The sequence below is a fragment of the Drosophila innubila genome (genome assembly GCF_004354385.1).
Source record: "Drosophila innubila isolate TH190305 chromosome 3R unlocalized genomic scaffold, UK_Dinn_1.0 2_E_3R, whole genome shotgun sequence".
NCBI classification, from domain to species: domain Eukaryota; kingdom Metazoa; phylum Arthropoda; class Insecta; order Diptera; family Drosophilidae; genus Drosophila; species Drosophila innubila.
Window position 1 is genome coordinate 1154221 of NW_022995380.1, and position 24700 is coordinate 1178920.

Here is a 24700-nt window from a genome sequence, read left to right on the forward strand (position 1 = left end):
TACTCTGTATAGGGTTTCAGCTGGAGTTATAAGATGCAATGGTAAAACATAGTTTACTATACCCTTTACTCATTGCAACTGAATACCCTTTTGTTGACCCATTTTCAAAGCATGCGGGTATTAAGTAACTTGAATTGACGCACTTATTTTCTTTGCTTTAGTTTGTTTTTCTTAAAATCATTGGAAAACTATTAATTGGTATCACAAGTGCGGCAAGCGGCAAGATTTTTAATTGCTGCCAACGTGGCACAAAAGTTTTTCTTGGCCATTAAGAGGTGTCTTTGTTATTATTGTGGTTGTTGTTAGCAGCTGGTACAATGAAAAGCGTAATTTTGGTGCATTGAATCGGAATACACTGCTGATTATGATTGGGTGAAAAAGGAAAAAAGATTGAGTTGAGGGCAAGGGTTAAAGTAAAATGCCAGACTTAAGAGGCCAATCTATTTGGCTATCGAGCCATCTATCAATCAAACGAATATTCAATTAACTAATCACTAAAATGTGCTTAACTGATTGAGGAAGACCTTCAGTTAGCGTAACCTGATGATGAGAAGCACATGTATTCAATATCAGCTTATATACGTATTTATTATTAATGCGGTTTAAGTTCTTCGTACCTTTTGTGTTGCTGTTTTTGTTTCTGCCCACTACATTATTTATTGTGCTTTTTTCTTAAGTTAATTTAACTCTTTTTGAATTTTCAGTCGTTATCTTTAATCGTTTATAAGTTTTCTAATTAAATTGCTAACTTTTATTATTTAATTCTTATTTTTATACCCTGATCCCATTGAAAATGGGTAAAAAAGAGTATAATGTGGCTGGCAGAATGTATGTAACAGGCGGAAGGGGGCGTGGCAGACCCCCAAAGTATATATATTCTTGATCAGGATCAACAGCCGAGTCGATTGAGCCATGTCCGTCTCTCCGTCCGTCCGTCTGCTTGAACGCGTCGATCTCAGAAACCATAAAAGCTAGAGACTTCAAACTTGGTATGTAGGTTAATGGATACCATAGGCAGATCAAGTTTTTGTTTATTTTTGGATCGGACCACTGTATCATATAGCTATAGGAACGATACATCGACAATGAAGTTTTAGTATGAAAAAGGTTTTTTGTTTGATGAGATATCAGAATCAAACTAATATAATAGGCATCTGGGCTGGTATTATACATCCTGACCAAATTTGGTTATAATCGGTTTACTATATCTAATGGTGTAAATCAAAATTTAAGATCGAGTTTTATATCGAAATAGAAAATCGCCACAATAAATTAAATGGTCGATATATCGGAAAACAGTAGATCGAGTTGAAAATGTCGATGTTTTCTCAGTTAAAAATTTTTAGCTCGAAAACGCAATTGTAATCACAAATTTTTCATGTATTGTTTTCATGCTTTATTCAAACTTTCATTGTTTTGTAGGCTATTAATTATGGTCGTTCATCAAAAATTTAACGACCAAACTTAGTTCTACAAAATAACTACGATGAACAATACCCAGTGAGTTGTTGATTTTGTTCTTGGAAATCGATTAAATCAACTCTATAGATCGTAAAAAAAATCATCGAGTTAAAGTACTCGATAATCGCTTCCGTAAAATCGAGGTGCAATAGAGACGCTTAATCGAAAATTAAGGCTTAGTATGAAAAAGTTTTTTGTTTTTTGAGATATCTTAATCAAACTGATAAAATATGCGTTTAACTTAATTTTGTCTATCCTGGCCGAAGTTCGTTCAAATCGGTAGACTATATCATATAGTTGTCATAGGACCGATCGGTAGAAAATCAAGTATTTAGTATGAAGAAGTTTTTTGTTTTTTACGACATTCTAACCAAACTGATAAAATATACATAGAATATGTTGGTTTTGTACATTCTGACCAGATTTGGTTCAAATCGGTTCCATATATCGTATAGCTGCCATAGGAACAATTGGTCGAAAATTAACTTTAATAAAAGAGTACCTAGCCGCACCTCACCAAATAAATACAAACACAATTTATTTTCTAAAAACGAATAATTGACGTTCTGAGCAGATTCATATTTTCCATACAATTGCACACAAGATACAAGCTTTCTCCTTAAAAAACAATATGCCTGCAAATCTTGAATATTTTAGCTCCGAATTCTTGTTCGTTAAATACAATGCAAAGGAACCATAACATTCCATTATGTCTTTTGTTTGCTTGTGGCTTTGACTCTTACTGAAAACGAATTCTATTGTATTTGCTTGTAATTTGTGCGTAATTGGTGAGGTTACAAAAAGAGCTTTTCGTTTGAAATTATTTTTTTTAGTTGTGATTAGTTTTAGAATAGCTGGAATACATTAATTTACTTTCATTAAAACTTCTACTCAAATGGAAATATATTTTTAAAATTCTTAATGTCTATCTTATGACATATTATATATATATTGTTTATATTAATATTTGCTTGTCTTATTATGTGCTGTCGTCACGTGGTACAGGTATATTAAAGTCGTAGCCTTGTACTCGTTCCTCTGTCTTCTTTGCTGCTTGTTCTGCACGTAAAATATTTGCCTGTCATTGCACACAACATGTCGCATTTTTCCGCTGAAAGAGAAGTTGGGGATGTGTTTATAATTTCCGGAGAAAACTCAGATGCCGTTGTGTGGCTGAGCTGCCTGGCTGCGACAGTTTTCTTATTGATTGGCTTATATATTTTTGCATAACAGAAGGAATGTTGGACATCGCAACAGTCGAAATTGTTGGAGTTAATTATATATGAATACCTTACACATTATAAGGTATTATTCATACTAATTCACGCTTGATCTTGGTACAAATGTGATTACCACTTAAAAAAGTTCACGTTTCAATAGAAAACTAGTCGGAAAGGCTATAGTCGTGATCCCGACCATAGGATACCCATTACTTATTTCAATATATGTAAAAGTTCTATAAAGAAATTACTTGTATTACTTTGAAAGCATTAATTCGCCATAGCTGCCGTTCTACTTTTCCGATCTTGATGCGATTCAGTGGGATAATAGATAATAATAAAAGATAACGTAAATTACCATAAAAACTGTATTATCTTAAAAACTGTGGGTGTGGTGATTTGTAGCTATTTGTGTGGGCAGAGGGGGCGTGGCTTAGATTTGAAACAAACTTGATCTGCGTGGGGTATATAAGGGCTGTTTTGTTTAGAGGTATAGAACTTCGAATTGAAATAAAACACAAGAAAATCGTTTCAATGTCCATCAATTTGGCTTAATTGGAAGGATAATTTTATGCCATTATTGTTTAAATATGATTTCCGGCATGTGGTTGCCGCGGCTGGCTCGAATATAGCCAAGTCTAGAAGTCCAATTTTCAAGCCCTTTTTCGAGCATTTGGGGCCGTATGTCGACAATAAAGCGACGAATGTTGGCTTCCAAGTCCCCTAACGCTTATGGTTTGTTGGCGTAGATGAGCGACATGACATATCCCCCAAAAAAATAATCTAATGGTGTCAGATCACACGATCTTGGTGGCCAATTGTATTGTCCATTCCGCGAAACTATGCGCTCATCAAATGTTTCCTTCAATAAATCGATTGTGACGATCGCTGTGTGGCATGTAGCGCCGTCTTGCTGGAACCATTTCTCATTCACATTCATGCCATCCAATTCGGGAACAAAATAGTCGGTTATCATGGCTCTATACCGGTTTCCATTAACGGTAACTGACTCTCCAGCATAATTTCGGAAGACGTGTAGCCCAATGACTCCACCAGCTCATAGAGTACACCAAACAGTCAGTTTTGTGGATGTATTGGCGTCTCAAGGGTCTCATGGGGATAATCTTCACTCCAAATGCGGGAATTTTGCTTGTTGACGTAGCCATTCAACCAAAAATGAGCCTCATCACTGAACAAAATTTTGCGATAAAAACAGCATCGAAATCAATCTCATTTTCGGCCCATACACCAAAATCACGACGAAATGCATGTTCTCGCGGATTTAACTCTTGAACAAGCTGGATCTTGTAAGGTCGTAAGCCAAGATCTTTTCGCAAAATCCTCTATGAAGTTGATGGACAAAGCTGCAATTGCCGTGCACGGTGGCAAATCGATTCATTCGGGTCCACTTTGCTCTGCAGCGGCAATTGTTTCTTCGGTGCGCACTTCGGATGCGTATTATCATATAGAGTAAACGTAGTGCGAAAACGATCCATGGTTAACCGAACTAATTGCTCTGATGGTAAACTTCGCAAACTGAACCATTATTTCCGAAATAGACTTGCACAATTTGCAAGAGTTGTTCTTTTTTCAACCTGCTCATTATAAAATGGCAAATCAAACTGAACATAAATGACATTAGAGTTGCCAGATTAAATATAAAAATGACAGCTTTAAAAGCCTGAGTGCCAAATTTGGTTACTCTACTTCTTATAGTCTCTGAGATCCTTTTGTTTATACGGACGGGCAGACGGACATGGCTATATCGACTCAGCTGTTGATGTTAATCAAGAGTATATATACTTTATTGGGTCGAAAATGCCTCCTTCTCCCTGTTATATACATTCCAACGAACACAATACACCCTTTTACTTATTTTTTAAGTAACGGGTATAATGATGCTAATGGCCCATACCTGCAAATTATCCGCAGGTTTGTAAAACTGCAATCCTAACAATAACTAAAATAACACACAGCTGGACTTCAAAATAAACTCGATGTATGAATGTTATACGAATTATCTTAAAATAAATTGGATGAATTTAAAATTTATCTGCAATACATTAAAGGAAACTGGCCAATAATGACTCTTCGAAAACGGCATCTAAGCAATTATCACCATTTTTTGTCAATACAAAAATATTTTAGTTACAAAAAAAATATGGCGAAGAATTAGGAAATACTATATGTAACATATTAATAAAGATATATTAATAAAGCTTAAAAATGGAATTCAAGAAATGGATTTTTTGTCCATTAACCTAAAGTAATGTGGATGCAATGGAATTAGCTGCACTTTACCTTATAATACGAATGTTGTTTAGAAGCTTAACCGGATGAAGCTGACATTTAAATGACAACACTGCGTATGACACATTTTATGTTTGGCCAAAAAATTAAATCATCAACTGACGGTGCAAGAGTGCAAGTGTGTGTGTATGTGTGTGTGTGAGTGTGAGTTTGTATTGGGAGCACTCGAGTGCAAAGGTAAACAGACACAGTTACCAACACACACAATCTCGCACCCACCAAACCACACATATGTGCACACACACACACACACACACACACAGAATAAATGCAATGTCGAAACAAAATTAACCTCACAACCTACTGCAGCTTCCATCTCCATCTCTGGGTACGGTTGTGTTTGTGTGTCTTGACTGTACTAAAAGCGGTTTACGCCACTCACAAGTAAACAGCTCCCTTCTTCCCTGCTCACCGCTCTTGCCACACAAATGCAAGTGTTTTGCTGAGCTCCAAACGCCCATACACGATTGTTGTGTGGATAGGTCGTGGCTTTCATTCTTCAGACTCGTTTCTTGCAGCACATACTATCTGCGTGTGTGTGTGTGTGTGTGTGTGTGTGTGTGTGTGGGTGGTTGTGTGTGAGCCTGCTACCTTAGCATTTTGGCATTTCATCCCCCTGCCTTGACGTGGTTAAAAGCTGTTTGCTTTGCTGTGGATTTTCGTTTCGTTTTGGTCTATCGCCCGCTCGGAGCGCCTCAAAGTATGCTTCAACATTTTTAACCTTTTACGTATTTTGCATTTGCAATACAAATGTGTATGTCTGTGTGGGGTAGGTAACAAGTCGGGTGGGTTCTCAACATTTGCGCTTTTTTCTCAGTACTTATTTCTCTCTCTCATTCTCTGTCACTCTCTCGTTTGCGCTCTCTGGCAGCAAAAGCTTTTGTAGTAGAGAAAAACGAAGTGTGTTTGGCTTTTGCGGCTTGGTCTGCTTGTTTAGAGTGACCAGGGTTTTGAAAAGTTTTAGTTACTTTTGGTTTTTTGATTATTTATTTATTTTGTTATATATTTATTTGCTCTGTGTGTTTGCCAAATAAATTGAGCAAGAATTTGTTGCGTGGCTTTGCAACAACCACATAACTGGTTCCACTGAGTGGTTGCCATGTGTTGCAGGTGGTGCATTTGGCTATAGCTCTGCTCCTTTGCATTAATTGATGGCACTTCTTAAGGCTTTTCAAATACCAACGGCTCAAAATGGCACACATGCTAGCAATTAGTGCCAAAAGCTAACGGGAGAGAGAAAGACAGGGAGACATAGAAAGAGATCAGAACATGAAATTTGTGTCAAGGTTCATTGTACGCAGGTATTGTCAGTTCCATTTCGAATGCATTTGTTGACTGATGGTTTTGGCCTTAGTTTTTCACGTCTATTGCGGTTGCCTTTTAACGTCAGCCGCAATTAACTGTCAAGGCGACTCGACAGCTTGTGGCATTAATTGCCAATGAAAGCACTTGAAAGCTAATTTAGCAAACTAGACTCACACAATTGAGCTTAAAGCGGCTTATACGCACAGCCAACCAGAGCCAAAGCAACAGAAAATTAAATGCATAATTTTACGTGGGCCTATAAGCAGGGGAACATCAACATCAAAGCCACATTAAACTAGCCTTGGCTGTTGATTTTATCCTCTGGCTATTTGGATACCAGCAAAAGCTTAACGGGCTCCTTCCAATACGACTGCCCACATCCTAAAAAAATGAAAATAAACCATTTGTGGGGGCACACCAACTTGTCATCAAATCTGAATGGGTTTTTGTCGTTTTGTTTTTTTTTTCTTTCTCTTTTTTGCCCCTTATCAGGCATCATGCTTTTGGCTGGGCACATCGATGGCGATGATGACAGTGCTTTCTGGGGTATTACGAATTTTGATTTCAATTCGGTTACATGCCAAGCATCGTCAACTGGCCAGAGCTGCGAACTCAATTTGCTTCGCTTGACAAATGTCCAGTGATAAAAGAAAAGCCAAAAAAACAAAAATAATAAAACAGCAAAAGTAACAGAGTGCTTCCTCTCCGGATGTTTGTTATTAGCCGCGCACATCCGGCGTGGCACGACGCGCCGGATAAATTCGATGTGCCGACTTTGCTGCATTCTATGCGCAGTTTATCCGCGCAGGCGTTCACATTGCGTATACGTAACGTAACGCTGCCTTTGCCTTTGGCTGTGGATTTGCCTTTGGCTTTGGCTTTGCTATTGTTGGCGGCTTTGTTGCTGTCATGTTTTTTAGCATGGAACTGCGCCTTGAATATCCATTTTGAAATGCATCCATTTTGCATGGGCTCCGCCTGACAGTTGATTGCCTGTCATCGCGGCGTCATTCGTGGTATTCGCTAAACTGACCCACATAAATGTCGTGCTCATATAACTCGTGACTATCAACAGCTCGTGAGTAGCCGTGCCTCGGTGTGTTTGTGTGTGTGTATGTGTGTAAGAGTGTTTTGTGAATGATGTGGCCTAGCACGGGGGTGTAGCACACACATACACATACACAATCACGTGTCATTCATGTCAAGCAAAGTTTACGTTTCAGCCATGATTTCCATGCCCTGCATTGCCATCTCTCTCCCCTTCGCACTCTCCCCCTTTCTTTCCTTGTATCACTCGCTTTCTCATGTCCAGCCTTTATCAATTGTAATGCGTTTTTAATGGCAACGTTTTATCTGTTTATGTCATCTGGGCCAGGTTATTAAAATTATTCATAATTCCCTTTAGAGTGTCCACTTACCGTTGACTTCTCTCTCCTTATCACTCTCTCTCCCTTTTCTTTCCAACATTTCATTTTGTTGGTTTGAATTGCTTGATTACAAAAAATGGAGGGAAAACATTTGCACAAACGGTGCGCTTTTGTCTAGGCCCAAAAATTGTTGAGCGTTTGTGTTGTCGTGTCATTCGTGTAGTTTTTGTTGCTGGTGTTATTATTATTACTTTTGTTGTACCTAAATCACTCGAAATGCGTGTCTGTCATGCCACATTGCCACACTGCCACACGCTGGCTATTTTTGAGCTAGGTTACTCCATAACCCCACACACATGTATCCACACATACACACACACTCCCATCATTATCATTTCTTTATTCACTGAGGTTGGCATTTGTGTGGCTGAGTTCTAATATGTAAGCATTACCAAGACCTAGGACCATATTTATTGCGCATAGTTGATACCTATGTCAGGTTATTTAAGTCCCAAACATAATTGCTTCAAGTTGTTTCAGTGAGTGTGCGATTATTCGAGTGGGCGGATTATGAACTTAATTATAATGCTGATTAACATAGGTAGCTTGGTTACAATTTCAAGTACAAGAGATTAGCTTGGAGTACTTCTAATTATGATCAAATCAATTGGCAATAATCAACAATCAATGCTTAAGATGACTCAATGCGATTAGCCTAAGTTATGTGGAAAGTTTAAAATGGAACAAGGTAGAGCAAATATAATAATATATCCGCAAAAAGTATGATATTTAATAGGATTAACGTCGGGACATTGCGAAGGACACTCCCTCAAGATAGCTTAAGGGCATAAGGTTGCATTATACCGCTAAGGATATTGACATATATCCTCCTTTATCAAAAGTATTGAAACGACTCTCGAAGACAGAAAACATCTTCATATGCATATATGTCTTTTATCAAAATCTTTTCCGTTTAACGTTTTTATTGATTACGAATAACCACCACACTCACCGGTTTTATAATAAAACGCTATTTTTGGTAATTAACGTTATATATAATTATAATATATCGTTCAACTTATCGCATCAACTCGGTTGAACAAAACAGCATAAACGGCTGCTTTAATTTTTACAGCAATACAAGCTCCTAAAAGTATGCAACTAGTCGGGGTCTAGACTTTAGCGTAACTAGTTTTTGATGCTAAAATCGGTCAAGAAAACAACGCGATACAGCTACTATTTATACGAAAATAAGCAGAAAAGCTAAGCAAAAATATAAGTAGTGGACTTTATGCTACTCATTTTTTCACATTGTTAGCTATTTGACTTGGAATGTCAAAAATCATGATGTTTCTATTTTTTCCCCATCATATATTATGCATTTTATTTTTTCAAGTAGTTTTTGATACGGCAGTCTCTCACATATTAGAACCCCTTAGCTTTTCAGGGAACGTAAACTATCGAAAAGTTTTTATTTCCTGTGTTTGTAGTGAATGAAGGGTATCAGTCTGCAAAAAATCTAACATTAGTTTATTATTTTACCTTTTATCATAAATGGCAATTAACAAATAGTGCACCAGAGCTACAAAGGCCTTATCTTTCTTTTAGTAAAAATTGGTTTTTCTTATCATTTTCACAAAATCATTTTTCCCTGTTTTTGCTGTTAATTTTCAATAAAGCCAGGGTATAAGCAATGGGCTAAGGCTATTTAAATGTACATTTCTGTTGCCTGTAAAAAAAAAATTTAATTTTAAAAAGGTTATCACAAACAAGTGGTCTTCAGCCGATAATTTATATTATTTCAATTAGATATAGTTGTCCGATTTGGTTCAAATTTAACTAAAAAGGAAGTGGTTATAAACACACGAAACCTGCAAATTTGGTGCTGATAGCTTAATAAACAGGCCGCCCACTTTTCTAGGCTATTTGTGTATTAATATTATATGACCAATGCAAACAACTAAACCAAAAAAACTTTATTCGTACTCAAATTATAAATAAATTCCAAAAAACTTGCAAAATTCCCATTAGTGCAGATTAGGAATTTTACAATGATAGGATTTAGGTTAAATGATTTCTGAACAACTTGAATTTCTTTGAGCTCTTATTTGTACTGTACTGTACTACTGTATCACATCACCCATACGCCAGGTAAACCAGCAAATATTACAACTCCCACATGTTACATTCATTAGCGCGTTATAAACCATACAAACCGTCCGCTGTTGTTTAATATTCAGCGTACGTTCTGGGAACTGTCATTCCCTCTGACAAGTTCAAGTCCGTTGACATTCGAGATCTGGCAACGCTGTCAGGCAGCTCTTCGTTCTTGCCCCTTCGTCGTTGTCGGCGCGTCAAACACAATTCCCAAAATCCTGACTGCCAATTTTTCTTGTTAAATACACACACGCATGTATGTATGTATGATATTCACGTTTAGACTGTCGAACTTTGAACGAAAAAGCTTTTGCTCCCGTTATAACACAAAAGTTTTCGCGCTGCGGGAGAGAATTTGCGTGTGTGTGTGTACGTGTACGTGTCTGTGTGTGTGTGTGTATAACTGCGTTTGCTCCAGTTTCGAATACGTAGATGCTCGGGAGTTCAACTTCGGCTACCGCTTCGGCACACGACGTGTGCCAATCGGCTCGAGTTGAACGATTATGAAGTCAAACAAAATTTCAATACGCCAAGTTCAGTTGAGCGCGTCGGACGTTCGTCGTGTCGTTCCGTCCTTTTTACCCAGCTCGTGCGTGGCGCGTGTATGGCTGTGTGTGTGTGTTTGTGTGCGTAGTAGTATTTCCGCCGACGCTTTATACATATACATATACAAATACATATGTATACCTGCAGAGAGCGGCTGACGTAGTGGCTGGCGTGTGTAGTAAAAGTCATTAAAAAACTTATTCAATACTATTTCACGCACAGCAACAAAAAAAAAAAAAACGCGCGCACTTCTCGGAATAGGCAAAGCGACTTCTGTTCATTATCGTTGCCATCGCTAACGTCGTCCTCTGCGTCCTCGTTGTCGTCGTCATGGTGTATGCCTCTAAAATGATTGCAGAAAAGCGCATAAAATAACCAATAAAAATTTAATGCTACATTAAATTGCCTCGGGAGCACTCGATCAATACACACAGTCTAATAGCAGTCAATTAAATATTTTAGGGAATACACACCCACACCAGAAATATTTTTTAGTTTGGCAAAACCTTAAATATAGCTATAATACACATATACATAATAACAGTGGGAACATTATTGGTAAGCCCAGCAGCAATCATATCACATGAAATTTTACAAAAAATGAACGCATTACCCGCAGACAATTTACTGTTGGACAACGCTGCGTATACGCAATGTCTGCAAAAGCCAATATCGCCACTCACCAAGCAGCAATCCGAAATGAGAAACTCATCATCATTTCTGCATTTGGCATGGCATCAACTCGACGCACATGTTGGATGAGGCGATGCCAAAGGCAGCTGTCCCATATATACACAAAATTTCTATTGCCAAATGCGCGCGCTTACGCCTCTAGCACACACACACACACACACACAGACACATACACAAACACACAGACACACACACATTTACAGACGGAGAGGCGTAGACGGGTAGACGCACACACTTAAGGTTCAACAGCCCAACGATTGCCTGGCAAGCAGAGTCAGCGTAAGGCCCCAAAGCAGCCATTATCTTCGAGAATGTAACCCAACGAGCCTCAGACTAAAACAGACCCGTCAGACGCGGCAGCAACATTGCGTATACGTCGTGTTGTGAGCTCTCTCCGAGTTCCTTTGTCTGCAAAAGTGGCAAAATGTAATTTTTGGCATTTTCTGCTACTGCCACCAAATAATCTTCCCGTTGCCAGCAACTTCCCCCGCGACGCCCACTTGTGCGCCCCTCTGAGCGTTTTTCTTCCAACTCTCTGGCTAATGCCATTGACATTGGCGTGGGAAAACGTCTCGTGAGGAGTGAGTAGCAACAAAAGCTAACGGCAGTGTTTATGAATCCATCCATTGAGAAGTGCTCATATACGAGTATGTAATATAAGACTCACATAACATTGCATTGTCATAGCTTATTGACCCTGTTTTCTTAACTGAAACGTTCTTAACAAATCGCAAGTCATTTGAGTCAAGTCAAGGAAATGAATTTAATGTTATTCTATAAATAGCAGCCTTGCACTGTGTTGCATATTATTCGTGTATCTTAGTTTGATCTGAAGAACCAATTAATTTTGGCTTATGCTTTGATTTCTTACAGTTTGCCGTGCAGCTGCTTTTAAGTCTTTTTTATTGCCACTTTCTTTGGCTCGCTTTCAGTTTAATTGTTTCGCAACACTTTTAGCTTTTCCATAAATAAGACCTTTCCGGCAAGTAAGTAGTCGTTGGGCTAAGCTGGTACTGCCCTGTTTCAATTTAATACCTTTTGTATTAATGAAATTTTTGCGCGTGCAAAGCAAATTATTTACGCGAAGTTTCAAATTTCAGACCAGACCAAACCAAACTGGTAAGTGGAGGCGTTGTTTTCATGCTGAAGGGTCTTGAAAAGCCTGTGGCCTTTGGCCCACTAGTCGTATGCTTAGCGTAAATTATATGCCGCTTAGACGATGCCTGCGTTGGCTATTTTAAGTGTGGGTTGAGTTTACTTGGAGCGCCATTTAAATCAATTGTGTAGAAATTTCTAAAATGTTGGCAAACCTGCAGAGGCCGTGGGATTCGCTTAGATGGCAGTGAAGCGTGAAAAGCAAACATAAATACATATCTCACTCGCTTGGCAACAAAAATCAGTCAAAAGGAAATACACACATACCGAGAGGAAGATAGAAAGAGAGAGAGGGAAAGAGGAACCGTGGCAGAAATACAGTTATCACAGCTTTATGTGCTTATAAAATAGAAACACCGTCAAAGCGGAAGAAAACGAAAAACCCAAAGCGAAATCAAACGAAAGCAAACGAATCGAAGCGAATGCGATTGCGAATGAAACAACAATATACGAGCTAAGCCATAAGACGTGTGTGGCAAGCAGCAACTGAAACGTATCAAATTATAACTTAAGTACGAGCTACCACCGAATCAAAAGGAACAACAACACAAACAACGAACACAACATTAATAATACAATAAAAAACATAGAAAATAAATACAAATGCCTTGCGAAACTAAATAAAATCGAATTCAAAGACCAAAACGAATCGTCGCCTTTGGGGCAGCAACTATCATTTAAATTAGAGATACAGCTCTGGTTCTGCAAATCCTTGTTCGTGCTAGAGTGTGTGTAAGTGTGAGTGGCAAGACAGAATAGTCAAGTCTTAAACACACAACACGCAACGCGAACTGCGCATAATTTATACAGAAAGTCCTTGCAAGGCTGCCTCCTCGTCCTTCGTCCCCTTGACGAAAGTAGTCCTCAATCCCTAGAAAATTCTCCTGTTCGCATTTTGACATTCGCGTGGAACTGGCAAACTGGCTGCAGCAAAATTGATGTGTGATAGCGCCACAACGGGATGCTTTCTGACCAGAAGCAGTGGCCGCAAGGTGAGTCCTTCCTCTTCCTGGTTGTCACATGTGATTGTTTGTGTTTGATTTTGACGGATAGAACTTCTTCAATATTATCACATAAACTAATGCTGACATGTGGATCTTATGGGCTATTCTTTAATTGACATTTATGCATTCTTAATTTATTTATAAAAGAACAAGTACTATACCTCTATGTACAATTTAGTTTACAGAGGGTATTTCCTATTATTCTATACTATACTAATTAGTTTTTGATTATAGTTTGTCGTATTGTCGTATACTCAGATGCATAATATTGACAATTTTTGTTTAAGTAATATAATTTTATTTACTTATACAGTTATGTTGCTGGTATGCATATCATGTTCTTTAATTTGCATTTAAAATTGTGATAAAGAAACTTCTACTTAATTCTAGTTTTGTATAATCTGTATATCTTGACCTTATATTCGCACTCAACATTATTAAGGATATGATAATCTACAAAAATGTCCTGAGCATAAAATGGAAAACCTTTGCACTTTATTTAGAAAAAGAATGATTAAAGGGATTTTCTTATGAATTTGAGACAGTGAAGCCAAGTCAAGTGCTTTGCTGATTTAAATAAAAAAAAGGTCTTACAAATGTGAATCATGATATTTGCAGGAAAACAAATGATCTAAGGGAATGGCGGGCATTATTAAAACATGGCTTTGATAATACAAATGATAATGTGAAAGCTGTAGTTGATGCTCAAAATGTCATGACTCCGCATAAAATACGTACTTGTATCCTGCTGCTGTCAGGCAGCCAGGGAAAGCCTGGAAAAGTCAGCAGAATACTCACTCACATCGAATGCTCGTACAATCGCCAAAAAATATATGCATGCCATTTTTATTTTCCTTTAATATTTATTTATATGCTCTCTACAGTTATAAGTTTTGTGTGTGTGTGTGAGTTTTATGCAAATATTGTTTTTTCCAAATATTTTTCTCATTTTTTGTGTTTTGCGTGCTTCGCTCAGGGACTACTTTTCACCTCTGACCTCGCTGTTGTTTTTTGTGTTTGTAGTTATGTTGCCTGCGCTTTAACGCGCAACTCTCAACGACTTTGTGTGTATTTTGTACTGTTTTTTTCTTTTTGTTTTCTTTTCCGTTACATCAACAATTTATGTGCTATTTATGCGGGTGAATGCATAAGTAAAATTTGCGTATAATATATAAAAATGCATATTTTATAGACGCGCCGTCAAACAACGGCAACAACTTGCGCAATTTTATTTGCGCTTTTAAATATTTCCGAAACAAAAAACAAACTCGACTGTTGCTGGAAAAGGAGTGGGAGAAGAAAACGGATACGTAGACTGAGGGGGAGTGGAAGGCAAAGTGCACTTAAAATACTATTTTGCAGCGTTAGCAACTCAACTACTTAAAGGCTCAATGGAAGCGCCCATTTGAAGCCCACTTCAAATATTGAAATAAAATTTCATTTAAGGACGACTGTTGCCTGTCGTCTACCTCCCATCCCTCGGCCTCCCTCTGTCGCTATCCTTTAGCCCACCAAAATATTTTCAGACAGTTAAAGTGTTTGTTTTTTCTGTGGGCGCATTTCATTTGACACACACACTACCGCCCATTTTGGGGCTGCATAATTAAATTTCTCAGTGACAGCTTTTGGGGGGCACTGACGGAGGCGTGGCCCTCTGGAATGTTAATGAACTCCCTTAGGGCGTTAAAAACGCCGGATAATGCATTGCCTGCAACGGCAACGGCAACAACGACTGCAACTCAATCAATCGCCGCGGCATTTAAATACACTTACTTGGGCACGCAGAGTACATCAACTCAAGGGTTGAAGTAGGAGAGCACGTATATGTATATTAACTTGTACTACAATCAGCCTTTCATTTCTTTTTTTTTCGCACTTGGCTTGGGGAGAACTGATGCCTCGACTTGCACATCGCTCACATTTTTTGCATTTTCCACATTTCTTTTCTCACTTATTTCTTTATCTTCGCCTTTAGATTATCAGGCATTATCAGGATCAACTATATTAAAGTGATTTTGAGCTGAAAATGATTTTCTGCTTTGTGCTTTGCGTCTAATTACATAATGTGCCATTCAAATTGCGTTTGCTGTTGTCTTTCTGTTTGCTTGTCGGCAAATTTAATTTTAATCAATAAATCACGTATACGTCACGTATAACTTGGGGTGGTTACACACACAAATACACAAGCACGCTCACAAACACACACACACACTCACACGTACACATACAACACGTCTGTTATCCCTGTTGTTGTCTGCCTTAATTTGTGGTAAACTTAAGCCAGGACACAGGACAATTTGAGGCAGCCCAACAGACATTCTGGGGCAGTGTCTTAATTGTTGTTGCCCCTGCCACAGCTGCCACAACTGCAACTGACAACTATTATTAACGGAACAGAGTCCAAGCTTGCATTTGACATTTAATTGTTTTTCGTGAATTGTTGAAATTTCAATTTCAGCCATAATACAATAGGGATTTTGTCTAGCTCTGGCTTTTGTTGATGCCAAGCAAATTGTCAATGCTTGAATGAAATAACATTCTAATGCGATTAACAAACATTTAACTTATGTTTTCAGCAAATTAATAAGTAACATATTTTAGCTGACACTACAAGTTTCAATCAATCTCAGTCAATAGTCTATAGCAGAGTCCTGCTTATCATTAAGACAAACAACATGACTTGCTTATATTCAATCGGATTAGTTTGTAATTGTATTAATTAAATGCTTTGTCTTATCGGACACAAAAACAATATAAAATCAAGTAATTATTCAATCTAGACTGCAAAAACAAAAGACTGAAGTCGGAGTCAAATCTCAGACTAGGGTAATCAATCAATGTGGTTGGCAATCAATCAAACCGAAGCAGACACCATAGAAGCGAGGCTCGGCGATAAATGCAAAATCCAATCGGACAATGCTAGCCTCCACGCTAGCTGGAACGTATTGTTATTTAGGCCAACTCACAAATTATGGCAAGTCAATTATTAACTAGTAGAAGCGACTAAAGCCGAGCGAACTCGACTGTAAGAGACCCTGTACTTATTAATTAAAATAACAAATTATTATAATAATAATCATAAATTTTCAATGACGCTATACAACGGTCTGGGATTCCGGCATAAAATCAATTCTGACAGCGTCAACTGCTTAATGATCTCGAATTATCTTAACTGTATTATGAAATACTTATTTCAAGTGCGGATTTTCATTTTGCTATGGGAAAATATCTTGATTATCGGGGCTTAAATTTAAATATACACGATATTTGTACACTTGCAGACTAAATGCACAATAAGTGTAATTAAAATTTGCATTATTAAAATAAATCTTTAGACTGTTAAGCCTTTTGGCTTTTGCATTAACATTGCCTGGTGTCTCTACCTCTTATAGAAACTTAGATCAATTTATTTTGACAAATGAACATTGTAGCTAATTTGGATCTTTAATAAAGCACATTTATAATTTATGGGTTCTGCCATGTTCTGTTCTGTTTTTTCTGTTGCCCTTTTGACAAACTAAATACACCCATTGTACAGGGTCTAAAAACGATTGGCCCAAATTAGCAGCTTGAAGACTAATGTATCTACTGGTCTCCATTGTCGTGTGTTCAAAACAAATGCCAGTAGTTTTGTACAAAAAGTGTACACTCAGACACACACACATACACACATACATAAACCAGGTCTATTAATGGCGTTGGTGTGCGGGCATAATTACAATTTGGCTCAATTTCCGTTTGAAGTTTTGTTGATTTTATTGATTTGTGGAGTCACGCAACTTCCTTGATGGCTTCTGCCAACAGCTCGGCCTCTCCTCGTCTCGTCAAAAACTGGATTAAAAATTCTCTGGCAAGTAATTACCAGAAATCATCAATATTTAACAGCTCTTATAGAATCCCCAGCAGTCGCTGCATCCAGACGAAATTCTGCTTTACCTCCTCTTACCAATAAGACTATGCCATTTTTCAATTAGGTCGCCGCACATGGCGAGAAGACATAAGATGGGGGTATCCGGCAGGAGGGGATGTCTTTAAGTAGTTGCTGACTAAGCGCAAAGACAACGTCATGAAGTTTAAGTAACTTTTTAAAAGGCTGACGAGGCATCCATGACTCACATGTGTGAATGGTGCGGGGGCGGGTCGAGATGTTCAGCAATTTGCATTTCTTGGCGACAAATTGCGAGGGGGAAGTTAGAAGGGCGGTGCGCTCCATTTACGCAATGCCAACGACTTTGAGTCACAGTGCTAGAGCTTTACTTTAGTTTTAACTTATTGGATTTGCCGGTTAACAAACTATGCGCTTTTTAATTAACCGCTCCAACGCGGTGTAGTTAATGCCTTCTAAGTGCCTGTAGTTATGTATGTATGTGCACCCAACAACTGAGAAAACTAACATCTTCAATTGCAATGCAAAATTAATGAAATTAACGGTCACCTGGGTAAGGAGAAGAACTTGTCCATAAGAATGATAACTTTGAACTTGACGCACAACGGACAGTGCTGCCAATAGACATGAAACACAACCATGCCAAAAGTTTTCATATCTTTTAAGAATAATTGATATAATGTGTTAAATATCGTTCGTCACAATATTAGATATCAGAAATTTTGGGGCATGGAATGACTTTCGTCACTAGACCCCTACCTCGTAAAGAAGTTTTTATTTAAGTATCCTATGATATTAAGAAGTTCCCTCAATAATACATATTTGGAAAATCAGCTTCTACTTTGGAAAGACATACAAAACATACGTTTAAGTTAAAAAATCCAATTTTCTGACCTTTATGTAAGAATGCCGACATATTTAAAATATGTAAAAATCAGAGATGTAAATCCAAAATTTAGATCGAGTTTTATATCAAGAGAAAGTCGCCAAAAATATGCATCGAGTTGTCGATATATCGGAAAATAGTACATCAAGTTGCAAATATGGAGTTTAAAAAAAAAAATTTTTATTGTATTTGGAAATTTAATTGAAATCACAAAATAAACTCGTACTTTTTTTTAGAAATCTTATTTTTCTTGCATCGTTTTCATGCCTAATTCAAACTATCACAATTTTGTAGAATTTTTTTTACGGACGCACATCAAAAATTGGACGAATAAACCTAATTCTGAATATTAACTACGATGAACAACCCCCCGTGAGTTGTCGATTTTTCATGGAAATCGATTTAATTAACTCGATAGATCGTCCAAAAAATCATCGAATTGAAGTACTCGTTAATCGCTTCCGCGAAAATCGAGATGTCGATATTTCGATATATTTTTACATCACTAGTAAAAATCAAAGGATTGACATAATTTTGATGATCCTTTTCTTGAATTTCATTATAAAATGAAATGATATGGTATAGTTCCCGTAGTACAGTGGTTAGAGAGAGTATTCTTCATTCGCCCTTTCCCTCATCTCTCACTGAGCTTCATTCTTGTAGAGTCCTTTTTGGATTTGCTTTTGGCACTTGAATGTGTCCATTTTGTGCTGACCGTGCCGCGACACGCGATGCACTCACTCATACATATAGCATAACTGACGACACACTTACATTCACAAAAATACACACACACACACGAACACACACACGCACAAACTAGAAACGTATATATATAAGTAAGAGGCCATTTTTGGCCTACACTTTTGGTATTTGGGCAACGGCCAGTTTCTTATTGAATACAGTTGTTCAATTCAGCGCAAACGGCCACGCCCCATTCTCGCATTTGGTGGCACGCAAATGGGCGTGCACTACAGCAGAACACAGAATAAAGTGTGCTAATGATGCAATTGTGGAACTGTGCATTATTTATTTAGTTGTACTTATCATTCGCAAAGGCGACACTCAAAAATATCATTGAAGTAAACACACTTTAATAGTTTAATGTATATATGTATATAAATATATATATATATACAAAACTCTGTCAATGAAGTGCATAATAATGCCTATTTGCCCAAGAGAATGCGGAGGGGAAAGCACTTGAATGGGACATTTGAGTATAAAACTTCAACGACAGCTGCAAAACTTTGTCAAAGTTGCACAACATCAACACAACAATAATAACAAGAGCAGCGAGGGGAAGGAAAGAGGAGAAAAGGAATAGAGATTGGCAAAACTTAGGCAAAAAGCAGAAGGCAGCATATGTCAAACTTTGGCAATTTCTAAGATTTTTGCTAGGGGCGAACATGATTTCTGGCAACCGCAGAGGGAGATAACTAAAGTGTACACTTGACTGTGAACTCTCAACTGTGGCTCCAATGTTGCTCAGATTTGACTGCAGGCCATCTGGCCACACTCAACGGTAAGTTGGTTCTGCTGTCCGGCCTGCTTCTGCCTCTGGCCCTTAAACCGGCATTAATCCATTAAAAACTTCGTTGTGGCGGCAACTTCATTTCAAGTGAGAAAAAAAAAACTAAAGTTGTACATTGTTGCTGGCGTGTGACATCATCATCATCATCATCATCATTACCATCATTATCATCTTCATCATCAGAAAGCTCACGTGTCGGACGAGTTCCCTTTTTTGGTACAGTTGCCGCGAAGGTCTCGCTGCATGACGCCCCGTTGCACACAAGAAATCCGCTGTGATGTGGCACGGACACAAATTGCAGTTGGCGTGGCATGGAATGTGTCCACAAAAGTAAAACGTCAATCTAGGCAACGAAATAATTATTGCATAGTTATTTGGGGCAACTTCTATGCAACTGCCACTCGATTGCATTTTGTGATTGTCATTCCAATTGTGTTGCAGCTGCAACTTTCTCTTTCCATCCCTGTGAACAAAAAAACTATAAAATTGGCTTAATGAATGCAAAACAAAATCTTTTAGCACGGCTTAAGTGGGCGTGGACCCAGCAGCGACAGTTGCTGGTGCTCCCAGCAGCAACATCAACAACAACAACTGGTACAACAGCAATAATTAACTTAATTTATGCAGCGTCGCGTTGCACTTTAGATTTGCATTAAGCTCCGTATACATTAAATTTAAATACTTAAAATTAACATTGCAAACCTGTTTTTAACCGAACTTCTTAGAGCTGAATCACTGGCATTAAAAAACGTTAGTTTAATATATGTTTTACATATATGAATACGCTCACAATCTACAATTTTATTTCAGCTTTATCTTGCATAAATGTAAAAATTATAATATCATAAGATTTAAATCTACTAGTGCAAATTCGAACTATTTCAGTTTGGCGATATATTTTTTTCTATATTTTGAAAATTCCACATTTCAGTTAAAATAATGTTATAATTTAGTTTTATAAAACGAAACCTTTCGAACCAAAATTTTGTGAAGCTTGAAAATTAGTTTAAAATTAAACTTTTTGCAATTCTTTTGCAGGAGAATGGAAGATCAGTTCCTGATGTTACTGCCAGTCCGGGACGTGCGCCGCCCGGCCCGCTGCCCGCCAATCAGCTGTCCGGTTTGGGCAACCAGCAGCAACACCATCATGCCAACCAGCAGCAGCAACAACACCAGCAGCAACATCATGGCAACCAGCAACAGAATCGCAGTCAAGGTGGCAACTCCAATGCCACCGGCGGTGGCAAGGATCCGGTGTTGCTGCAGGGAGATTTCCGCAAGGTCAGCGGCATCAGTTCGGAAATCTTTCGACAGATAGAAGCCGTTGAGAATGATCATGATCCAAATACGGCGGCTGCTCTGGAGGCTGTCGAACGTCGAGGCGAGATGATTGTACGCATTCTGGAGCCACGTTCCATGGGCAGCAAACAGGCTGTGGATGCGGCCCATAAGCTAATGAACAAGGCCGATGGCCGGCACACCGTTCAACTGGTTGAGATCGTCAAACGGCCCGGCCAGACACTTGGCCTCTATATACGCGAGGGAAACGGCGCCGATCGCACCGATGGCGTCTTCATATCCCGCATTGCTCTTGAGTCGGCGGTCTACAACAGCGGCTGCCTAAGGGTAAGTAGGAGCTAAAGAAGCTAGCGAGTTATCTGATAGTTTTAGTGCTTGATTCTCCATGCGAGACATTAGAGGACAACACATAACTTTCGTATTTATCTATAAACAACAACTAAAAGACGATGGTCAGCGGATTGTGTTTTAAAAAACAACATTTTTTACAAAGCAAGAAAGACAAGTTATTGTCAGCACGCCAAAGATTGGATACCCTTTCACAGCCGTATACACAGTTACATGATATGACATTCCGATATTTGAGATATCTTAAAATATGAAACATAAGACATAGTAGAGTCTTTCTAAGATTTTATGAAAAAAATATAATAACCCTCTGCTAGGGTATAAAAGTAGAGTGTGCAGAGTGCTTTAGTCCTTAATTTTTTTAGTTTAAAAAAAAGTGGAAGCTCTACAAGATATTTTGATATATTGCAAACTCCTTACATAAAATAAAAATATTACAAAATATTAAGGCTAAACTCCTCAAAACAAAAAAACTAAGAAATTAATAACTCCATAAAAAAAACACTTCGACATATTCTGATATTTTTTACGCATCAGCGAAATTTTTAATATTTTTGTATGGAGTATTTCATTTTGTGCCTGTTTCGGGTGGACGAGTTATAATTTTTTTAATTTCTTTTTTTATTAAAATTTACGAGAGATTACAGCTTTCGCACACTCAGAAAAATATGCCATCCTTAAATTAAGTTCGACCGTACTTGAATTTATACCGTTTCGTTCTTATAATTTTAAAATTTCTGTGTACTACAAATCTTGAATTAAGTATGAATCGATCTTAAATTTAGTAGTCCGATTTCAACCAAAATTTGTCAGAATATATAAGACCATGGCAAATATATGATCCGTGAGTCTCGTAAGGATACCTCCAGAAAGAAATCAATTTTTTGTTCAAAACTAGCTTAAGAATTTCTTGTACTTAAAATAGTTTTTTTTTCAAGAATGAAAGGGAGTTAAAAATGAGAGCGTATCGTACTAAAAACAACTACGTTTTGGGATACATCTTTTTGATTGCAGCACCTTATAATTCTCAACTGGTTCTAGAGACGCAATTGTAAGGTTAAGCTTGGATCGCTGATAAAATCAGCACCTATTCCAGAAGATTTATGAAATCGTAAGGGTTCCAATCTGCTTTCCCAGATAACTGAGATATATGAAATTTGATACCTTATTTAAATCTCAATTGGAAAAATCTCTTTTAGATATAACATACATATATGTCCTCCTGAAAACTTTTTCCGTGTTTCATATTAATGATATGTTAAAGCTTTTGCGTGACCAAAATCTCTATATTAATATAATGTCCGTAAGTTCTTGAATGTCATCAGTTGTTATCGTGGCGGGTTAGACAGTTTTCTGCTTTAAAAATTAATCACTTCGAATGGTAGAATATACAATTATGGATTATAGATTTCTTGTTTGTGTGGATATGTCTGTAAATGTAAATTGCTTGTATGGTGTATTGCAGGTGGGCGACGAAATCCTGGCCGTCAATTTGGTTGATGTCACACACATGTCGCTCGATGATGTCGTCATCATCATGTCAATTCCCCGACGGCTGGTGCTGGCCATTAGGCAGCGGAGGGGCAATCGTGGAGCTGGTTCACCCGGACCGCCGACGTTGTCAAGGCCGGAACAGAAGCCGCCGCCAGTTGTGGTGATTAAGCGTGATATCCGAGATGAGGATCTGGATGAAACGGATCGAATGCCGCGCCCGCGTTCATCACGTGAAAGACGTACAGGTAGTTTAAAATGAGGGCCGTGTTTAAAATGCTAATCGATGTTCCTTCTCTCTCTCTCTCTTCCTAATCCATCAAACCACCAAACCATCAATCTGTAGGAGATGGACGCGAGATGACCGAGTCACGTTCCAGACTAGGATTGGGCCTCAATAACTACAGTCCGCAGTCGGAGCAACTGGACATGTATTACAACACACGAGCCGGAGTCAATGCCATGGGCGAGCCACCGAATTGGGGATATAAACCACCGCCGCCGCCATCGTCGGTGATCACAGAGCAGCCCACCAAGGGACACGCGTTTGCGCCCTCTCACGCCTACTATCAGAATGCCGGCACTCTGGAGAGTCTTGCGGAGAAGGTGCACGCCTTCTATCCAGGTGCACCTGGTCAGCCAGTTGGTTCCTCGCGACGCATGTCCACGGGCACCGGCAACGTTGGATTGGCCCAGCAGCATGCACGATTCCCGCGCTCCGGCTCGGATCAGCATTTGCCGCGGGTGGAGTACGCCGATTATTCCAACTCTTTGGGTCGCCACTCGCTGCTGCGCTCCAGCTTGAAACCTGGGACGGGTGCTCCGATGCCTGTGGGCGTTGGCGGTACCTTGGGTCGCTATGGACGCTACGAGCAACAGCGAGGCGGAGTTCCAAAGTACGGACCGCCGGCAGCGGGTGCTCAGTCATTGACACGCCGCTCTCGACCCAATCTGGACTACTCCAGCGATACGGAGGCTACGATTGGACCACGACCTAGTTACTACTACTATAATCGGCCCGCCATTGGCAGCATGCCACGTGGTGCAAGTGGCGTGAGTGGAGGAGCGGCTGCAGCAGCTGCTGCTATGCTGGCCGGCGGCACCGATCTCAACAAGTTCAACTCACTGCCCCGGGAGCGTCCGGGCGTTAGATTACAGGGCATGCGCTCGCGTCTGGGAGATCGCTTGATCGATGAGAACGATGGCAATATTTCGGCGCCGGAATTTGATGCGCGCCGTGGACGGGATCTTCGACAACGCATCACAGCCAGTCCGGGCCCCTCGATCTTTACGGCGGACGAGTATCGCGCCTGGTTGAGACGGGCACCGAGCAGTTCCGCCATCGCGGAACAGATGCGCATGACCCGGGACATGTTCGCTCAGCCACGCTCTCATCGATTCTCCTGCAGCGCTGAGAATATTCACGATGCCCTCAGAAATGTAAGTTTTCCTTGGAATATCCTAGATATGCTATGAAAGCCAATTCTTACTTGTTTTATTATTATTCAAGACAATAACTGACTTTAAATTAGTAAAATTTAATTATGTCAGAACGTAGAAAAATTAATTTAATTCTATTATATTATCACACCTTCCATTCTTTGGTTGCTCGACCATCTATTGAATTTATTAAGGTGTTTATTTACTTAAGACACCAGACATATTTTTAAAGATTTCAAATTTAATTTCAAGTACTAAAATTTTAATTAACTTCAGTGAAAATTGTATTTCAATTAAATAAAAAAATTTTATACAAAAGCATAAAATTAAATCTAAATCAATCACATGTAATTCCGATAATTATAATAAATTATTTTATGATTGTTATTGCACGATTTAAGATAGACATAAAATTTATGTAATTATTCTATTCCGAATCAAGCCTTTTTTAAGAAAGTGACTATACAGCCTGATCAGATTATAATATTATTATAACTCATTGTTCATTTCTAATATTAATCAAGATTGCAATCCATAATTTATAAAGCTACAAATTTTAAATTGTAATCCTAAAAGCTTTACACCGTAATTTTATCAA

General features: G+C 38.6%; 1 protein-coding gene across 5 annotated transcripts in view; it reads left to right on the forward strand.

Annotated features, from left to right (window-relative positions):
* Positions 1–24700, forward strand: part of LOC117792113 (rho GTPase-activating protein 100F) — a 36951-nt gene that overhangs the window by 4707 nt on the left and 7544 nt on the right. For 2 of the 5 annotated variants that reach the window (XM_034632100.1, XM_034632104.1), the window contains exons 2-4: positions 20563–21150; positions 22637–22910; positions 23009–24102. In XM_034632100.1, the coding sequence (XP_034487991.1) occupies positions 20563–21150; positions 22637–22910; positions 23009–24102 (1956 nt within the window). Of the gene's footprint in view, positions 1–13152; positions 13207–20562; positions 21151–22636; positions 22914–23008; positions 24103–24700 lie in introns of those variants that run through there. The other 3 variants (XM_034632102.1, XM_034632101.1, XM_034632103.1) reach the window with 3 other exon arrangements.